The following is a 17804-nucleotide window of genomic DNA, read 5'->3' as shown; positions in this document are numbered from 1 at the left end:
ATCTGGGACTCCTAGATCCGACAGCTGAGATCTTCTTGTCTGTCATCCCCACAAAGGTTTTGTGGTTGTGTGTGTGTGTGTGTGTGTGTGTGTGTGTGTGTGTGTGTGTGTGTGATCTGTATGCATGGGCCGCATGCTCTTACCCACAAAGCCGTCCTGTCCGACCAACTTCAAAGCCAGCTTGTCTGCCAGCACCGAGGAGTTGCCATGGGCGATGTTGGCGAAGGGCCCAGCGTGGACAAACACCGGCGTACCCTACAACAATTAAGAGGGGTGCACAAACATATGGGAGGAGTTGAGAAAACTTTGCAACCCATGGCAACCAAGTTTAAATACTAACTAACCACTTCTTTCATAGAAAATTCAACATCTTTTAACCCCGGCTGCCAGGATAAATGATGACATGCTGATGCGGGGTTTGTCTAAACAGTGGGCAGAAGTTAAGAGGCCCTTCACTGGCTTGCCAGCCTGAATATGAGCCAGGCTTGTGTTGCCTGTTGATTTGGACTGCTTTGGAAAGGCTAGAAACACACCCACACGAACTAAAGGAGCACTTCAAGGCCTCAAATCTGGCAGTGCAGCTGTGCAAAGTTCACATTCGCAGCGATTAGCCCTACAAAGACACAAAGGAAACACTGAGTCAGTAAGAAATACAACAAAAATCACTCCTTTCCGTTGCTCTATTAAGTCACCCTGCACAGGTTTGCTATAGGTAAGATTGGCTGATGTCATTTAAATACCTAAGATTCCGATGATCAATTCATCTTTAAGGAGATGGCATATTCCACTGTTCGGATGCATCCTTGACTTGAATACCTGGTCTACAAGAGGGACTGTGCCCTACTGGACCAGAAACCGATGGCTCTCAAAAGGTTTCTGCCTGGCTGTGTCTGAACCAAGTTAACAAGCTGCATCTAGAGTTGGACAACCATGATTAAGCTCTCCACCACCACAGAGTAAATGCTACACCATAAGACCCCAACGACCAAAACCATAAGCAGATGTGCTCGATTTGCACTGTTTTTATTTTATTTTTTTTACAAACAAAAATGATTTTCCACAGTAGCATTCAATCAGAAGTGGCCTGAATGTGAGTATTTTGTGCTGTTGCACATTTTTCACATTTGCAGATTAAAAAAATATGTATTTTGTTGTTTGATATACTTTCCTTTGATAGAATGAAAACCAACAATGGTCACTGGCATGCTACTAGAAATAAACTCTATCCAATGCCCTGGATAGTTTTTGTTATTAAGTTAATTATAATTTGGGCCTTTATTTGATTTTTTCAACTGTATTATCTACTGTACTTGAATTACATGACATTTCATACTTTTACCATTGAGTGACATCTCAACCATTTGGTAGAGATCAATATTTTAAAAACTCCAGGGTCTATTGAAAAAAAAAAAAGTATTGATTGTGGTGATTACTCACCCAAGTCAATAAGAAAAGCAAACAAATTTTTTTCCATTGCTTTTTTCTTGGCGTGGACCTCAAAGAGTTAACACTGACACATATTCTACTAGGTGTAACTGAATATCATTGGCTTTTTTTTTTTTAAGTGTAAAGAATTGTTACTGTCATGTTTCCACTATTTTTCAACATTTCTTGGACTAAATCACTTATTAAATAAAGTAAAGGAATAACTAATGACTTTTTATTTTGCTGCCTCCCAGTTAAAGTTACTTCAAATGCACAGACGCACAGCTGGTGTACTTTACAAGCAGCAGATGTATCCTCTCGGAATAATTCAGATCCGTTTTGTGGAGTGCAGCCTGCTTGCAAGAAAGGCATGAAAGACTACGGCTGCCAAGGAAAGGCCCACTCATCGAGATCAAAATCCTTCTGCCGCACTCTAGACAGGCTCTTAAAAGAAGGTCATTACTTAGAAAGAAAACTAGGGAAGGCAGCTGACCCATTGTTACACTGAATATGAATTCCTTAAGAGAGAGGAAAAGGGAAGGATGGGAAGGCCTAGTCTGATTTTCAAGGCTTTTGTTTGCATACCTCTCCCTCACCCAGCATAAACAGCCTCCCCTCAGAGGAGTAAATCATTTCTTTAACAAGGTCACGAGCGAAGCTGCCACTAGCAGCATTTACTGAATGAAAGAAAAAAGAAAAAAAAAGTGTATGCATAGTTAAGAATGAAAAGTAAGGGGGAAGAAGACAAAACGCAGACCGTGAGATGAAGAGAAATTGCAATTTAGTACCATTACCTAGTCAAAAACATCACATCCATTTCTGTGTTTTAGTGGAAGGACATGGACGTCAAACATTACACGGATTTCCATCTGTGTTTGCAAACTTTGAGGTTTAACTTGACCCAGTGCAAAATTTTCCACTCTTTCCACATCTGTCCAGGAGGAAACAACAATGGAATGAAAGTGGAAATCAATGAAAATCCATTGTGTCACCTTTCCATCTGTTGAACGCAAGGATTAGGAACATTCGGAAAGGGAGACGAATAAAAACAGGAAACCGGAGATCATGTTAATATTTCCGGGTATCGCGCATCACTTGGCCAATTTTATATGTCAACTGCAGAGCAGGGCTAAAGTGACAAAGTATCCAAAATGTATTCTGACACAGCACAACGACTCAAACTGCTCCGCATTTCCACACAACCCTTGCCCTCTATACTATAGTCTACTTCCTCTCCCCCAGGAAAGATGCATTCTGTGAACCTCCACGTAGACAGGATGTTTGGAAAACTCACACAACAACTGAAGTCTGCTTAACAGACACGTACACAGGGAGAAAAAACTATCCCCTTTCTTCTTGTGATCCAAATTGTGTCCCATCTAAAAACGACACAGAAATGCAAGCTCAGCGCCAGCGTTCGTATGCCAGCTCTATTGTCAGGAGTGCATCTGCATTCACAGCCGTGACGAGCCAAAAGGGCACAAAGGGCAAAGGCGGTCAAGCTCGGCGGAAAATTCTCATGGAGCTCTGAGGCTCGCTTGGTCCCGATACCAGTTCCCTGACCAGAATCGCAGGAAACCCACACAGGAAACAGTTTCACACAACAGGACCGCAACGCTTCCTCCCAAAAACAAAAAGTAACCAAATCTCTGCTTCGTACAACACAACCCTCACCGCACCCTTGAAAACACAGAATCCGGGACAGTCGATGTTTATTTTCTCCACCCAGCAGCCATATAATCAAGCTTTCTGCTCAAAAACCAACAAGGAACAAACAAACGAGAAACAGCCATCACGTCAAAACGAGAAACAAAAAGTCGCTATCACAAGCATGACTGCTAACATTGTGTTCACTGCAAACTTTAATTACTTAAACCAAATGGGCAGAAAAGTACCCTCAGCTTGTGTGGTAAATCTTTGGCCTTTAACTCAGTGTTTTAAGTCTGTGCACAAGAAAACTGAATCAAGTGTGATCAAAAAGTCAAAAGCAATCATCCCATTATTTAAAAACAAACAAACAAACAAAAAAAAAACGATATCCAATCAAACACCTTAAAAAAAATCAAAAGGTGCTCAAAATAGCATCTGACCACAACGTTTTGATCGCACCTCTTACATTCGGGAATGTGAACATTAAAGATGACACATTCTACTGTGATGCTATAACACAACACCTTTATAGAACAAGCCTAATGAATATGTTTGTCCAAACGTTGGTGAGAACTTATTAAAAATGCATAAACGCCAATGTTCCACTTGTATACAATCCTGTTTAACAAACATATATTAGGATTGGGTTTAATGGAAGCCTGTCCAGCAGAGAGTCTCTCTGTGCATTCCCTCAACACCACCCATTTGCAGCAGATGGGTGCCCATTCCTGAGCCTGGTTTTGCCTGGGGATTCTTCCTGGTAAAAGGGAGTTTTTCCCTTCCCACTGTCACCAAGTGCTTGCTCATAGGAAAAAAAGAGAAATATATATAAATAATAATAATATCAAAAACAGGAGTACACTAGAGATAATCATCAGTGTTTACTGGATTAAAAAAAAAAAAAGCAGAGACATTAAAGTTTTACTCTTTTATTCTCTGTGATGTCATCATCCAAAACTGAATCCTTGCTTTGGACTTTAATCACAACTTCTAAAAATGCACAAATAAACTTGGGAAAACCAAAAATATGCATCCTTCATGTTGGGTGTATTCAATTTTAAAAGTGCCCCAGCTTCCCATAGAGTTTGACTAATCATGTTGGCTGCAAGGACAAGATTTGGGCGTAGTGTCACAAATATGTTGGTGCGTATGTGCTTTCTGTCCACATGGAAGAAATATCCTTGTGGTATCACATGTCTAATTCTTCTTAAGGTAAAATCTCAAACGCCTAATAAAAGCCAGATGTTGTGAGAAGCAGAGTTTTGTTATCATCATCACAACCAAATTAAAGTGTTTCCCTAGCACAGCTGCATGAAACTGGATCAGGCGGATCCCCTGGCCGAGAGCTTCACCTGTCCACCGAGCTAAACTGCCATTAAGATAAAGAGCCCTGGGAGGAAAAAAGCCAATCCATCATCCTTTCTTTAAGGATCTCAGCGGAACGCTTTCTCCGGCAGCAGCGGAGCAAACCCATTTATTCCATAAGATATTCATCAGAAGCTGCTCAGCTGAGCGGGATAACGACTATTTAAGAGGGGCTGTGCACAGGTCTCACCTCAAGGGTCTGCATCAGCGTGGGCTTGATAGCATCTTTCATTAACACCGCCAGAGCCCCACTCACACCCTGACGGAGAGGAAGAGAGAAAAATAAGGGTGCTGGCTGGAAAACAGAGCAGGTTATCAAGATTCAGACAAAACTTTGAGCTCGTTAATACAAACAACTGATAATGTAAAGTATAGTCAAACAGCTGTCCACTTTGGATGATAAATGTTTTTACAGTCCATTTGCAAGTTTCCGTCCTGCATGCAAGTAAATCTTGCTTTGCACAAAATGCTCTGTCAGCAACGTGGACACACACACACACACACACACACACACACACACACACACACACACAGCATATTTCCACTGGGCAGGCATTGATGTGTGGTTGTGTTTTCACATCCTGGCATATCAGAAATGCTAATGCAACTTTATGGAGGTTCCTCCTCTACAGCTCTGAAACATCACAGTCATGTGTGGGAAACCAGAGCCTGAAGAATCTAATATGGGTCGCTAAAACTTAAAGTTTTCCTGTGCTTGGGATCATTGACATGTCGCATGACCCAGCTTTGACCAAGCTTTAACTGTTGGATAAATGGCCTCACATTTGACTCTAGAATACTTTGGTATACAGAAGAGTTCACGGTTGCCCAAATCCTCCCTCTATTACCGTGCTTGCCACTTGGTATGATGTTTTTGTGCTGATATGCTGTGTTGGTTTGGTTGGTTGATGCAAGCTCAATCATCCAAGTAAGGAAATTTCAGAAAGTTGATTCTGAGAATACAGGCTTTCTCTTGGCAACAATTCCAAAAGAGCCACACCTGTTCAGTCCTTTTTTGTAACTAATTTCACGACCTTTAACATTTAACATGTTAACCGAGGCCTGTGAAGTCTGAGATTAACACTCGGGTTTTCTGCTTGTGTTCTCTGACCATTACACGGTCGGACTTCATGGTGAATTAGCTGGGACATTCACTCCTGGGAAGATTGGAGCATTGTACTAACTCACAGCTGAATGCTCCAGAGTGAAAAAAAACTTCCACTTTCTACACTACAAGTGTTTTTCTTCCACTATATACAGTTAATTTCTCAAATTAAGATTTGAAGATGTTTCGTATCACTTAAATAAATCAAAGATAGCTTGATAAGGACTAAAACCATTATCTTTCTATAACTCTTCTTTACAGTCTTAAGCACAAAAACAACTTTTTTCAGAACAAATTTTTAAAAAATCCATATTTTTGGTCTAAAATTCTCTGAGTTAGACAGCAATAATACTTCCACACTTACAAATGAGATTACAACACTAAATACATACGAGGTCCTCTGCTGTGATAGGCTGTCCAGAGCGGCTGGTCCCCACCACCATGCGTGCCAGCCTGTTCTTCATGTCCCCGAGGCTGTCAGCCAAGGCCAGGATGGCCATGATCTCACTGGCCACTGCAATGTCAAACCCAGTCTGGGGTGTGAGAAAAGAAAAATCACTTGCGACATAAACCAGGACTGTAGTTTCAGCAGTTCTTTTATACACTTGCTAGCGGAGAGCTGAAAACAAATGTTTTACCTGCAGTAAAGTTTAATGGATGAGTTTGTTTGGAGCTAGAATGCAAAATAGTAAGCTTAAGCCTTTACAATCTAATTTATCTTTCTCAGACTCAAGAATAAAAGCTTTAAGTGAATAAAATGTTTTGCACAGCGTGGGAAGAAAACTGGCAACTTTCTTCAAAACGGCAGTCACCAGGCTTATCACATGAGAAAGAGAATAAAGTCCTATGAACATGGCCTAGTTTCGGATCAGCTAATTTGATGAAGAAAACTTTAAAAAAACCTATAAACATGTTTAACTTGTTTTGATACGAGTTTCTGTCATGATTTATGTTTAACAAAAAAAGGATGGAGAGAACAAGAAAACATGAGTAAGTAAGGTTAGAAAAAAAAAAAGCATAAAACCCACAATAATCCCTCAAGGAATATAAGAATTCTATTCCTACTCCCACTGATAATAACCCGAGGGGCTATAGTATAACCAGCACTGGAGAAAGTGCAGGGCAGTGGAAACAGAATGGATTTACCAATGATCATAAATATAACCATATGGTGAACTAGCTTAGAGACTATTCTAGGTGTGTACGTGTGTGAGTGTGGATTCTCTAAACATTTGCTTTCACTTAGGCCTGCTAGCTTCCCACTGACGTGAAATGTTTATTTAGAGAATTTCATTTAGCTGCCATTACTACAGATGTATGGTGGTGGTGGAGGGGGCTGATTACATCTGGGCTGTATCATGAACAGAGGAGCATGTGCAGAGGGGAGTGTATCAGAGTGGACATGCATGAGAAAGATTTTAGTCATGGTTTTGCTATATTAAAAAGCAAAAAATAAAACAGAGATATCCGAGGCCAGGCCATGTTAATAGTAATATGACGCTCCACCAGGTCTGTGAAGGTTCTCAGTCATCCAGGTCATCGTAGTCAAAGGAGCTTGCAAAGAAAAGCGTCTGGACTTCTTTAAGTTACTTGAAGACGTTTCACCTCTCATCCGAGAAGCTTCTTCAGTTCTAAGGTCAAATGGTGGAGAGTCCCAGATATAAACCTAGTGGGAGTAACCCCCCACAGAGGGACAAAAGGACCCCCTGATGATCCTCTAATCGCCTGAGCCAAGGTGTGAAACTGGGTGTGGGTCCCAATCAGCCAGAGTTTCGGGTGAGTTCATTGTGAAACCTGGCCCCACCTTATCATGCGAATTCCTGAGATCAGATGGCCCAGGATGTGAGTGGGCGTTAAGGCGTCTGGGAAGGGATCTAAAAAAAAAAAAGGACACTCTTTCGAGGATGCCAATGTTCACATTTTGGACAGAGAGGACAGATGGTTTGAAAGAGGAGTGAAAGAAGCCATCTATGTCCACTGTGAGCGACCATCTTTGAACAGAGGCGGGGGTTTACGACACCAACTCTCTGCCATCTATAATCCATTTTTGAGATCCCTTCCCAGACGCCTTAACGCCCACTCACATCCTGGGCCATCTGATCTCAGGAATTCGCATGATAAGGTGGGGCCAGGTTTCACAATGAACTCACCCAAAACTCTGGCTGATTGGGACCCACACCCAGTTTCACACCTTGGCTCAGGCAATTAGAGGATCATCAGGGGGTCCTTTTGTCCCTCTGTGGGGGGTTACTCCCACTAGGTTTAAATCTGGGACTCTCCACCATTTGACCTTAGAACTGAAGAAGCTTCTCGGATGAGAGGTGAAACGTCTTCAAGTAACTTAAAGAAATCCAGACGCTTTTCTTTGCAAGCTCCTTTGACGACGCCCCACCAGCTACATCTTTACAATGTAAATAAACTGCTGCACCATTGTTCTTCATTATAAAGTAAGTTCATGTGAAGTTTTCTGTTTAAATGAACAAATTACACAAATCCAGGGTGAAAAGTATGCAACATGGTTTGTTTGTTATTTTAAAGAATCATAATTTTCACAGCCTGAGTGATTCATACCACAGTTATTATACTTTAGTATATTCAACATATTTTACATTGTTACTCTTGTTTTAATTTGGTCTCATTTTGTTTTGAGAGTGGATTTGCTCAGCTCAGTTTAATTTTAGTAGAGCTTTTATTTGTTAGTCTATTTTAGTATTGTTGTATGGAGGGAATAAGCTGGAGGTAAGGAAAACAGTATAGGCATTACAATAAAAACCCTTGAAAAAAGTTGGCTCACATTCTTGTAGACGTCAAAAGTCTTAATAAACACGTCCATTACAGCCTCGTCAGGCAGGTTGTGATAACACACTGTACCAATTTAACAAAGACTAAAGCTAAATCACTTTAATTTTCCAACTTCCCAAAATTGTTTGTTAGGTAAATGGAATGCTTTTCCACTTTTATTCCACTATAATGCCATACCTCTCTGATCTGTCCTTTCTCAGAGCTTGCCTGTCCGACGGTGATCTTCCTCAAAAAACGGTCATTTGTATCAACAACTGGAAAAAAAAAGACAAAAAGAAACATTTTTTTTGGGCAAACCTTGTTATATAATCTATAACTCTGACCATGAAACATTCACCTTTTGACATGGTGCAGTTGCCTTATGTGAAACAATATGCCACAGAAAAACATTATTCACATTTCTGATTAATTTCATGTTAGATTAGATTAAAAAGCACTTTTCTTTAAAGAAAACACACAAAAAAACAACAACAGGACTACGTGACTGTAAGAGCCCATAAACTGTGATTAATTGATCTGATACCTGAGCCACAAGGAAAATGTATGTTTTTACAGCGTTAGCCTGACACACTGTAAAAATTCATCTTTACACGTTTATAAATACTACCCCATAACATGTGTTTATCTTAAAATGGATTAGCTAATGAAGGTTTCCTCACTCAGCACTTAAGGCTACTTTCTGATAATGCGGTTAGAAATTCACTGCGCTCAGCCAGGAAATCATTTTAGGAGACATTATTCCTGTGTTGGTTTTGTAGAATGAAAGAACATTCCCTTTCATGAAAAAAGGAAAGTGTGTCCATTAAAAAAAACAAGTTTAGGAAAAAAGTTAAGCAAGAATAAGTCCCGTGAACACATGAAACAAAGTCACACTGGGTGCTGAACCTGTTTTTAATCTCCAGAGTTTGTTTATGATGAGTGACCCCGAAGCCGACAGAGTAAAATACCACGTCGGTCAAAGCAACACCTGGCCGGCTGTCTCACAGGCAACTTTAAACGAACCCAGCTATCACTGCTGTAACTAATTCCACAGCTACCGTACCCACGTTTATAATCTTGTGACTGATGGTCTGACACTTTACATTAATTTAATATGAAGCCAGTTTTGTATTCATTATATAAGAAAGGAAATTACCTTCTATTTCAAGACTGCATGTGACATTCCTCAGGAACGGCCCAATAAGACACTTACATTGCAGAGCATGAGATGTTTGTCAGACATTTTTTATGATAATTAGATTTGTGTGATAGTCATGATATTGCTTTTTGACTGCGAGTACATCCGACCGCAGACAATCAGACTGGTGTTCTGAAGCAGCCCCTTTGCACCAGTTTGAAATATAAGGCATCTCTGCTGCGGTGTTGTTCACATTTGGCCAGATTAAGATTGCGTGCTTTACACCGCCGCTGCTATAAAAACCACTTGACTGCATAAGCATTTGGAGATCGGTGTAGGGTTTAGTAACATGTTCCTGTAATTACGTTTTTCTCTGCAACAACACTATCGGAGATTCAGTAATCGCAATAATGCTGCTTAGCAAAGAATTATGTTACTTATGCCATTACCTGTATTACATACACTTAGCACTTTTAATAGTAATAATAATAATAATAATAATAATAATAATAATAATAATAGATTGCATTTATATAGCGCTTTTCGAGACCCTCAAAGCGTTTTACAATGCCACTATTCATTCACTCTCACATTCACACACTGGTGGAGGCAGCTACAGTTGTAGCCACAGCTGCCCTGGGGCAGACTGACAGAAGCGAGGCTGCCATATCGCCCCATCGGCCCCTCTGGCCAACACCAGTAGCCAGTAGGTGAAGTGTCTTGCCCAAGGACACAACGACCAAGACAGACAGAGCAGGGGATCAAACCGGTAACCTTCCGGTTACAAGATGAGCTTCCCAACCCCCTGAACCAGTTGCCCATTTCTGTTATAAATGTAAAAAAAAATAAATGAATCAATCAAATTTTCCTTTTTTCCTGCACATCAGCTATTTTCAGTTTATTAGCAGGGACAGGCCAGAAACAACTGATGCTAACATGACAACTTGTACCAAGGATCTGCACAGGCAGATTTAAGCTGAATGTATGCCAAGCCTGGACAAGAAGCCACAACCTGATGTCCAACAGGTAACAACTGCACTGATGAGCATTTGGACTTAGGACAGTAGCATCACTGTGAAGTGCCCCTCATTAGCACAGTGATATGTGGTGTGGGACCGCTTGCTGGTAATTATGCATCTTAGGCCATATTACCAATTTGTGCATAGGTAATGTAAAAAGTAGCGCAACAAATGACTTTCTCCTTGGAGCAGCCAAGTAATGTAAAGCAATACTTTTTCTGAGTGACAAACCTAATGCAGTTGTAGATAAAGCTGCAAAATTTACATGTAACAGTTGTTTTTCTACTCTTAATGAGCACTTAAAAACTATTTAAAAATACAAGCCATGCTTAACCACACATGCATGCAGCACTTTTATTTCATACACTTTAAATAGCTCACATTTATCTTTAATTCAGAGCCACCAATTGACCTAACATACATGTCTTTGTCAACATGTAAGCATCACACAGAAAAGCCCCAGCTGACCAGAAGATTTGAACCAGTGCTAACTCAGTTATCCCATTATACATTTAAGCGTAATTGCTCAGTGTTAAGATGTTTCCCATTATATGCGAGAACACAAAGATCCAGCTTAGTTAGAGAGAGACATTAAAAGTTCCATTTTAGTCTAACTGATTAAACTGTGCTCATGTGGAAAAAAAAAGCTGCTGGTAATTGTCTGGTGCATACGCAGCTCTACACAGGCGGTATCTTCGCCTAAAATTCTTGCCTAAGGAGTATTTCTCCTGCTGGGTGCTGCATTTGAGTTGGACAACATCTCTGTTTGAGTCTCCCGACACAGTTAGTGTGAAAACAGCTTGAATCAGCCATGCTTGCGGTACAGTTACAACCCCCCCTTAAAAAAAAAGCACACACAGAGAATGTGTCTGTTTATAAAGATACCTCTCTGCCAGGTGATTTTTGAGGGGTCAAGATCAAGACGTACGAACGCGTTGATTTCTTCAGGTGTGAGTGATGCAGGATCTGTTTTCCTGATGCCAAGGCGCTGGAAATTGAGACAGACAACAAGATTTTGTTCCACATGTTTCTGATGTTGTTTAGATTTTATTTAACATGAAAGAAGCCTGCTATGTCCACCGTAATAGGTGGGAGGTATCATTCATGTATAGGAAACAAATCCAGACTAAATAACCAGGAAATTATTAACTCACTGTCAAGATCAGGTTTAGTTGGAGTTTTCTGCTTAAAAAAAAGCCTTTTAAAAATCTTTATCTCTCCCTTCATCAATTAAGGCTAATTTCATAGTCTTTTTCTCTAAACCTGGACTTTCCTGCAACAGGACATAAACTGTACACATGTTCAAACCTTCATCTCCTGGATCAGTAACATCTGCCATGCATATTTTATCTGTTAGGACTAAATATTAGACATTCTTCATCAGCATTACATGAAGACTGAATTACTCTTTCTTCTACAAACAAGGAGTTTTATCTGGCATAAAGAAATGTTTGGTAAAGCAGCCAATGTGAAGGGTAAGATTGAAAATTTAAGATGGATTCACAGAGGCCCCCTAGTGGACAAAAAACAACAACAACGACGACAACTTTTCATGAACACCCCAGTCACAACCCTTAGTTAGTTAGTTCACGTGTGATCATGGACATCACGTGTGATTATGGAGCTGTAGTATTTAAACTTACTTGCAGCCTGGAGATCTGGATGGGTGAGAATTTTCTGACTCCATTCACAGAAGGGACTAATCTATTGAAAAGGGCCTTGGTGGTAAAGAAAACAAGAAAAACAATACTATTATTTAAAGTACATTTAACCGGTCCTTACAGGAGGAAAGGACTTTTGTTAAGCTGGAATTTAGATAACGAGATAGCATTATGTGCATGAAAAGCAGGATTACAGAAATAAATCAAATACTTAAAAAGTTACCACAGAATAATTTACAGTCACCGACTACAATAAATCTACAGCAAATCGCAAACATGACTGAGAGCAAAAGGAATCCATACTGTCATTATATTACACACGCATTTTTTAAACTAGAGTTGCTGTATGATATCTTTTCGCACAGCCACCTTGTCTGACTGCGTCGCTTCGTGGAGCATCCTGGCATCGATGGCTGCTGCCACCAGGTTATTGGCAGCTGTGATGGCATGAATGTCACCAGTCAAATGAAGGTTGAACTGAGAAGATTTTAAAAAATAGCAGAAAAAAAAAAAAGAACCCAGTGAGAGATGAAAGGATTACAGGCGAGACATCAACATGCTACTGCAGAAGTGTACACTCTGTAAGATTGATTGAATGGCCCCTAGGGAGAAAAAACCCGCTAACAATGGGGGTCAGTGGGCTGCACCCACAGCATTTGGTAGCAGATGATAAATGTGGGTTCAACTAAAGCAATCTTCTCATGGCTTGGATTTTGTCCCTTGAGTCTTTAAATATATTATGACACATTTTCTCACAGTTTGACACAAGCCCTTTGATCTCAAGACATACAAATTTTTTTTTTTTTAGTGCGCCTAAAAGAAGGAGGCGTAAAGAAAAAGGGTGAATTGAGAGAATGAGAAAAGTAGTTGGCCTTATTGTAGCCTACAAGGCTGGGGCTTAACCCCTCGTTCTGTGTGTCTTTATGGACTGTGCTTGTAGTCACAGCTCTGGGGTCATGAATGTATGCTTGTGTGTCTTTTTGTGCAAACTACTGTGAGTCTTTGCATGCCTCAGGTCTTTGAAGCCTGCGTTTGTCCTGCTAGGGAACACTCTGAGCCTGTCTGTGTGTCTTACCTCCTCCATAGGGATGACCTGGGCATACCCACCTCCTGCAGCTCCCCCTAGGCAAAGGAGGAGAGGAAACACTGTGAGAGGCAGGCAACAGGACGAGGACACACAAAGAAACAGTGCTGAGTGTTGGACTTTAAATGAACTGCTCCACCCGAGAACAAAATGTAGAGCTGACCTCACACTGACAAAGATAGCTAAACTTGTCCAAATGTCACTGAATGTATTCAGTAGAAATATTCACAATTTGAAACATTAAACATTGGTTCCAATGTGAAAATACACTATTCTATCAACGTTTTCTTACAAAACAGGATTTTAGAGAAAACACTCATTGTTTTTGGAGAAAATAGTTTGGAATGACCAACAGTAAAGTAAAAAAAAAAAAGTATCCAGATGAAGGAATGCAAAGGAGCACAGAGAGATGACAGCATATCTTTCAGAGAAGATAAGCCAAGTACAGTTAGCATAAAGACCCAAGTATTCATTGCTGACCTTTAACTCCAAAAGTTGGTCCCTGGGATGGCTGACGGAGACAGGCAAAAGAGTTGAGCCTAAGATGGGCGGACAACGCCTGGACCAGACCAACAGTCACTGTGCTTTTACCTTCGCCCAGTGGGGTGGGAGTTATACTGAACAAAGAGAGAATACAGAAGATTTTCAAATATCACTTTTTCTGGTGTGCACAATATGACCCTGTACTGTGGAGTCCCTCAGGGTTCTATACTAGGACCTATGTATTTTCTTTGTAATGGTAATTTTGTACTATTCAAATAAACTTTATTATTATTATTATTATTATTATTATTATTATTATTATTATTATTATTATTATTATTATTATTATTATTATTATTATTATTATTATTATGAAGCAGGAGAAAGAATAAGAGAGGATTTGGTCAGTCACTCACCCGGCAACCAGAATATATTTGCCATTAGGCTGTGACTGGAGGCGTTCCAACACAGAGAGTCGAACCTTAGCTTTGCTCCTCCCATAGGCTTCTAGCTCTTCTGGTAGCAAACCAATCTCTTCAGCCAGCTGATCTACTGGTTTTGGTATCTGAGCTCTGGATATCTCTAAATCACTGACAGAGAAAACATATAGACTATATGGATAATGGCTCTACGCACCACATCTTATTCAAATAGCATTAAAATGAGGTATACAAGAATCCGGGTAAGATTAATGAAGTTAAATTCCAGTGTTCACCACACAGTGGTCTATACCTTGGTACAGGAGTTAAGGGCTGCAGTTTGAGGCTGCGCAGATGCCAGGGTCTGTATTCCTGACCCTTGAGCCACCGACTGCAACTCCGGACAACATTCTAATGGACAAAAAAGAAAAGAAAAGAGAAGGACAGAGAAAGCTAACGAATAAGTAAGGAAGAATATAGTAAGCCAAAGAGAGGAGTCACATGGGAATATATATACCTGTGTTCTGTAAGCTGCTGTGAGGCTTTCTAATCCAGATTTTGAAGACAATCCAAAAGCATTTTCATCTAAAACAAACGACAACAGGATTAATGAACACAATAAGTACACAAATCCATACAACAACAAAAAGCATGTGATAGTGGAAGCAAACCAGTGCATCTGAAACTGCAGTTTCACTGATTTCTATTCATTTTTAAACAATAACTTTAAAAAGTGTCTCTGCAATGGAGGGCTTTAAAATCATTTCATGTTCATTATAGCACAAGTTAATTGGAAACACAACATATAATGCAATACCTTTCTCCAGAGCTGGCTTACAGTAAATGATAGCAGCCCCTGGTCTAATCCAGGTGGGTGGAACATACATATTTCCAACATCTAGCAGGACCACAGCATCAGCCTGCATAACCTGGGAAAATGGAGAATTATTAAAGAAGAAGAAATTAAAATGATAATTAAAATAATGAAATATTAATGACCTAAAAGAACCTCTGCAGAAAAATGTCTTTCAGCATCTTCCCATTAGCAAAACTGCTCCAGTGAGCTGCTGTAAAATGAGAATACTGTCTCTGTGTGGCCAGCAACTAACACTACACAAGCCCGACATGAGATTTAAACCCATGTGTGTATACAAACTTCAAACCACAATTGTACATACTGAATGTTTAGTAAACTGAACTGGTTCTTAAATTGGACACCCTCACCCGCAGTGGGCCTTAGTCTACAACTCTTCTCTCTCAAGCTCTCCCTCTCTGTTTTGGAGAAAAATTTTTTATGCATTTTAAGGATTCATTGGAACAACTTCTGGTTAACTTCTGATTAAGGAGCTGGCACTCCTTATACATTAATTCATTACTTAGGACAGTGATTTTGACATAGGTAGCTTCTAAGGCACAATGCAGATCATCTAATGTGAGTACACCCTGTCACACCTGTGCCTGCAGGCTTTTGGAGCTCCAGTGACTCTTCAGAGTGACCATTCCACTTCGTTCAATCAGGCACTGCACAGCCAGCTGAAGGGGACCCTCTCCACCAACCAGCAACACAGTTTTTCCTTCCAAAGGAGTATCTGTAGGGATGTTTAAAATGATCATTCACGAGTGGAAATGCTCCCAGCAGCCGAGTCTGTCCATGGACTCCCTGTCAGGCTCCCCATTTAAATATATCTGAAGCCAAACTATTAAATAAAGGCAAAATATAAAAAAATAACAATCTAAAAAATCTTAAACCAGATTTTTTTTTTTTTAAATGTACCTTTAGCTTATAACATTCTACACAGAAATGTTCAACGTTTTTATTAAAGAGCTTGGAAATCTTTAGTAGTTATATCAGAAGTACTGAAAATATCTAAACCCTGAAGTGTGCCTTCAACCAAAATGATCTAAGTCTGTATCTCATATGCACAGATCCCCTGTTCAGTAAATTACCAGCATTTTAAATTAAAAAGAAACATCCCAGAAATATGGTCAAATCTTACCAAATTCAATGTCTTTCCTTCACCTTTTTATAATATAGTCATTTGGACTCAAGTACATTACGTGTTCACATATTTGTTGATATTTTTCTTGCTCATGTTTTCATTGTATTTTTTTAAATAATAAATTGGAAGATATTTTCTAAAGTCACAGTTGTCTTTACAATAACCACAGCAATGGTATCTTTTCCTGTTAGGTATCAGATCTCAGTAGTTAACAGTAAAGGATACTGATGTATTTTACAGTAAATTTAAAAAAGAGAAACATCTGTCACATTTATTAGTATATCTAATTTAATTTCTAGTGTTTATATATCGTCCAGTCAGAGCACAGTGAGAATCACTTTGAGACCTCTCTGCATTATATCATACTTGTTATAAATCTCTGTCCTCATTCTCTCACCCCAACCAGTCGCAGCAGATGGCCGCTCCTCCCTGAGGCTGGTTCTACTGGAGGTTTCTTCCTGTTAAAAGCAAGTTTTTCCTTTCCACTGTCACCAAGGTGCTTGCTCATAAAGGGTCATATGATTATTAGGTTTTTCTCTGTATGTAATATTGTAGGGTCTACCTTATGATGTAAATATATGTCTGTGAAGGTTCTCAGTCTTAGTTTAGCTTCTGGAATAAGAGGTGAAACATCTTCAAGGAAACTTAAAGAAGTCCAGACACTTTTCTTACAATATAAAGCGCCTTGAGGCGACTGTTGTTGTGATTTGGCGCTGTAAAAATAAAATTCAATTGAACTGAACAGAAATGTGAAAATATTTCAAGCACACTGGCTGCATTTAATTTCTTTTTCATTCACTCTGACACTTTTGGGTCAACTGTTTATATAAACTGTAATTTTATACAGTCGATTGGTTACACACACCAATACAAATGCACTTAATCAGAACACTGACTTTCTCAAAAGTGATGATTTTTCTCACTGGCTAAAAATATGCTCCTACTCTATTTCTGGCACAAGGGGCATAAACCTGCACAATGCAGTTAAGGATGGCAGAAAGTCAGGCATATAATTGGTTTCTAAAGTATCAACTCAGTTTTAAAATTAAAATCTCACAGGAGACTTAACGTCTCACTTCTGACATGTTTCCTGTGTGAACACTGTGTAAAGAGAGGAAAACCTTCAGTTTCCTTCAGCAGAAACTCACCATGGTTCTCCAGCAGATCCAAAACAGCACTAGCTAAAGGAGGTACAAAGCCTTTACTCAGGTCTCCTCGTATCAGACGGCCCATATTCAAGTCTGATATGCTGCAACAAGAGAAAAACATAAAAATTTCATTTTTTTATTTAACCATCCAGTTTTACAGGCCGTAACAGACTAATAAAGTGCAATGGATAACACAATCACACATAATAAATGTTAAAGACACAGCACAGTACTAGCAAGTAACATATGAGGATATATAGTTTTCATCAGGATTAGGTTAAAAAAGTTTTCCATTAATCATCAGGAACATATATACTTTTCCTCTGGATAATCTATCCTTAACTGAACCAGATCTGATCAATTTATTGTGATTAAGAAGGGTCCCCTGCTAATTTTCTCATCACTCAACACACTGGGCACAAACGTCTTAATTGTGAGCAGTCCTTTCTGATTTGGGTCAATAGGACACGCACAGTGAGTTAATTCATTTATTTTAAATTGGAATAACAACCTTACATACATTTTT

At 39.6% G+C, this 17804-nt stretch overlaps 1 protein-coding gene across 1 annotated transcript in view; it reads right to left on the bottom strand.

Annotated features, from left to right (window-relative positions):
- The window catches only part of mthfd1l (methylenetetrahydrofolate dehydrogenase (NADP+ dependent) 1 like), a 43602-nt gene that overhangs the window by 22685 nt on the left and 3113 nt on the right, over positions 1-17804 (bottom strand). Inside the window, exons 6-20 of the mRNA XM_026194393.2 lie at positions 17279-17379; positions 15583-15719; positions 14948-15059; positions 14648-14715; positions 14444-14541; positions 14128-14301; positions 13709-13845; positions 13220-13266; positions 12514-12621; positions 12127-12201; positions 11369-11471; positions 8525-8601; positions 5938-6078; positions 4631-4699; positions 144-255 (exon numbers count right to left, since the gene is read on the bottom strand). Of these exons, the coding sequence (XP_026050178.1) occupies positions 144-255; positions 4631-4699; positions 5938-6078; positions 8525-8601; positions 11369-11471; positions 12127-12201; positions 12514-12621; positions 13220-13266; positions 13709-13845; positions 14128-14301; positions 14444-14541; positions 14648-14715; positions 14948-15059; positions 15583-15719; positions 17279-17379 (1559 nt within the window). The remainder of the gene's footprint in view (positions 1-143; positions 256-4630; positions 4700-5937; positions 6079-8524; positions 8602-11368; positions 11472-12126; positions 12202-12513; positions 12622-13219; positions 13267-13708; positions 13846-14127; positions 14302-14443; positions 14542-14647; positions 14716-14947; positions 15060-15582; positions 15720-17278; positions 17380-17804) is intronic.

This window comes from Astatotilapia calliptera, chromosome 15, assembly GCF_964374335.1.
Source record: "Astatotilapia calliptera chromosome 15, fAstCal68.1, whole genome shotgun sequence".
Taxonomy (NCBI): Eukaryota; Metazoa; Chordata; class Actinopteri; order Cichliformes; family Cichlidae; genus Astatotilapia; species Astatotilapia calliptera.
The sequence above is the reverse complement of the archived record's forward strand: the minus strand, read 5'-3'. Positions and strand labels throughout refer to the sequence as shown.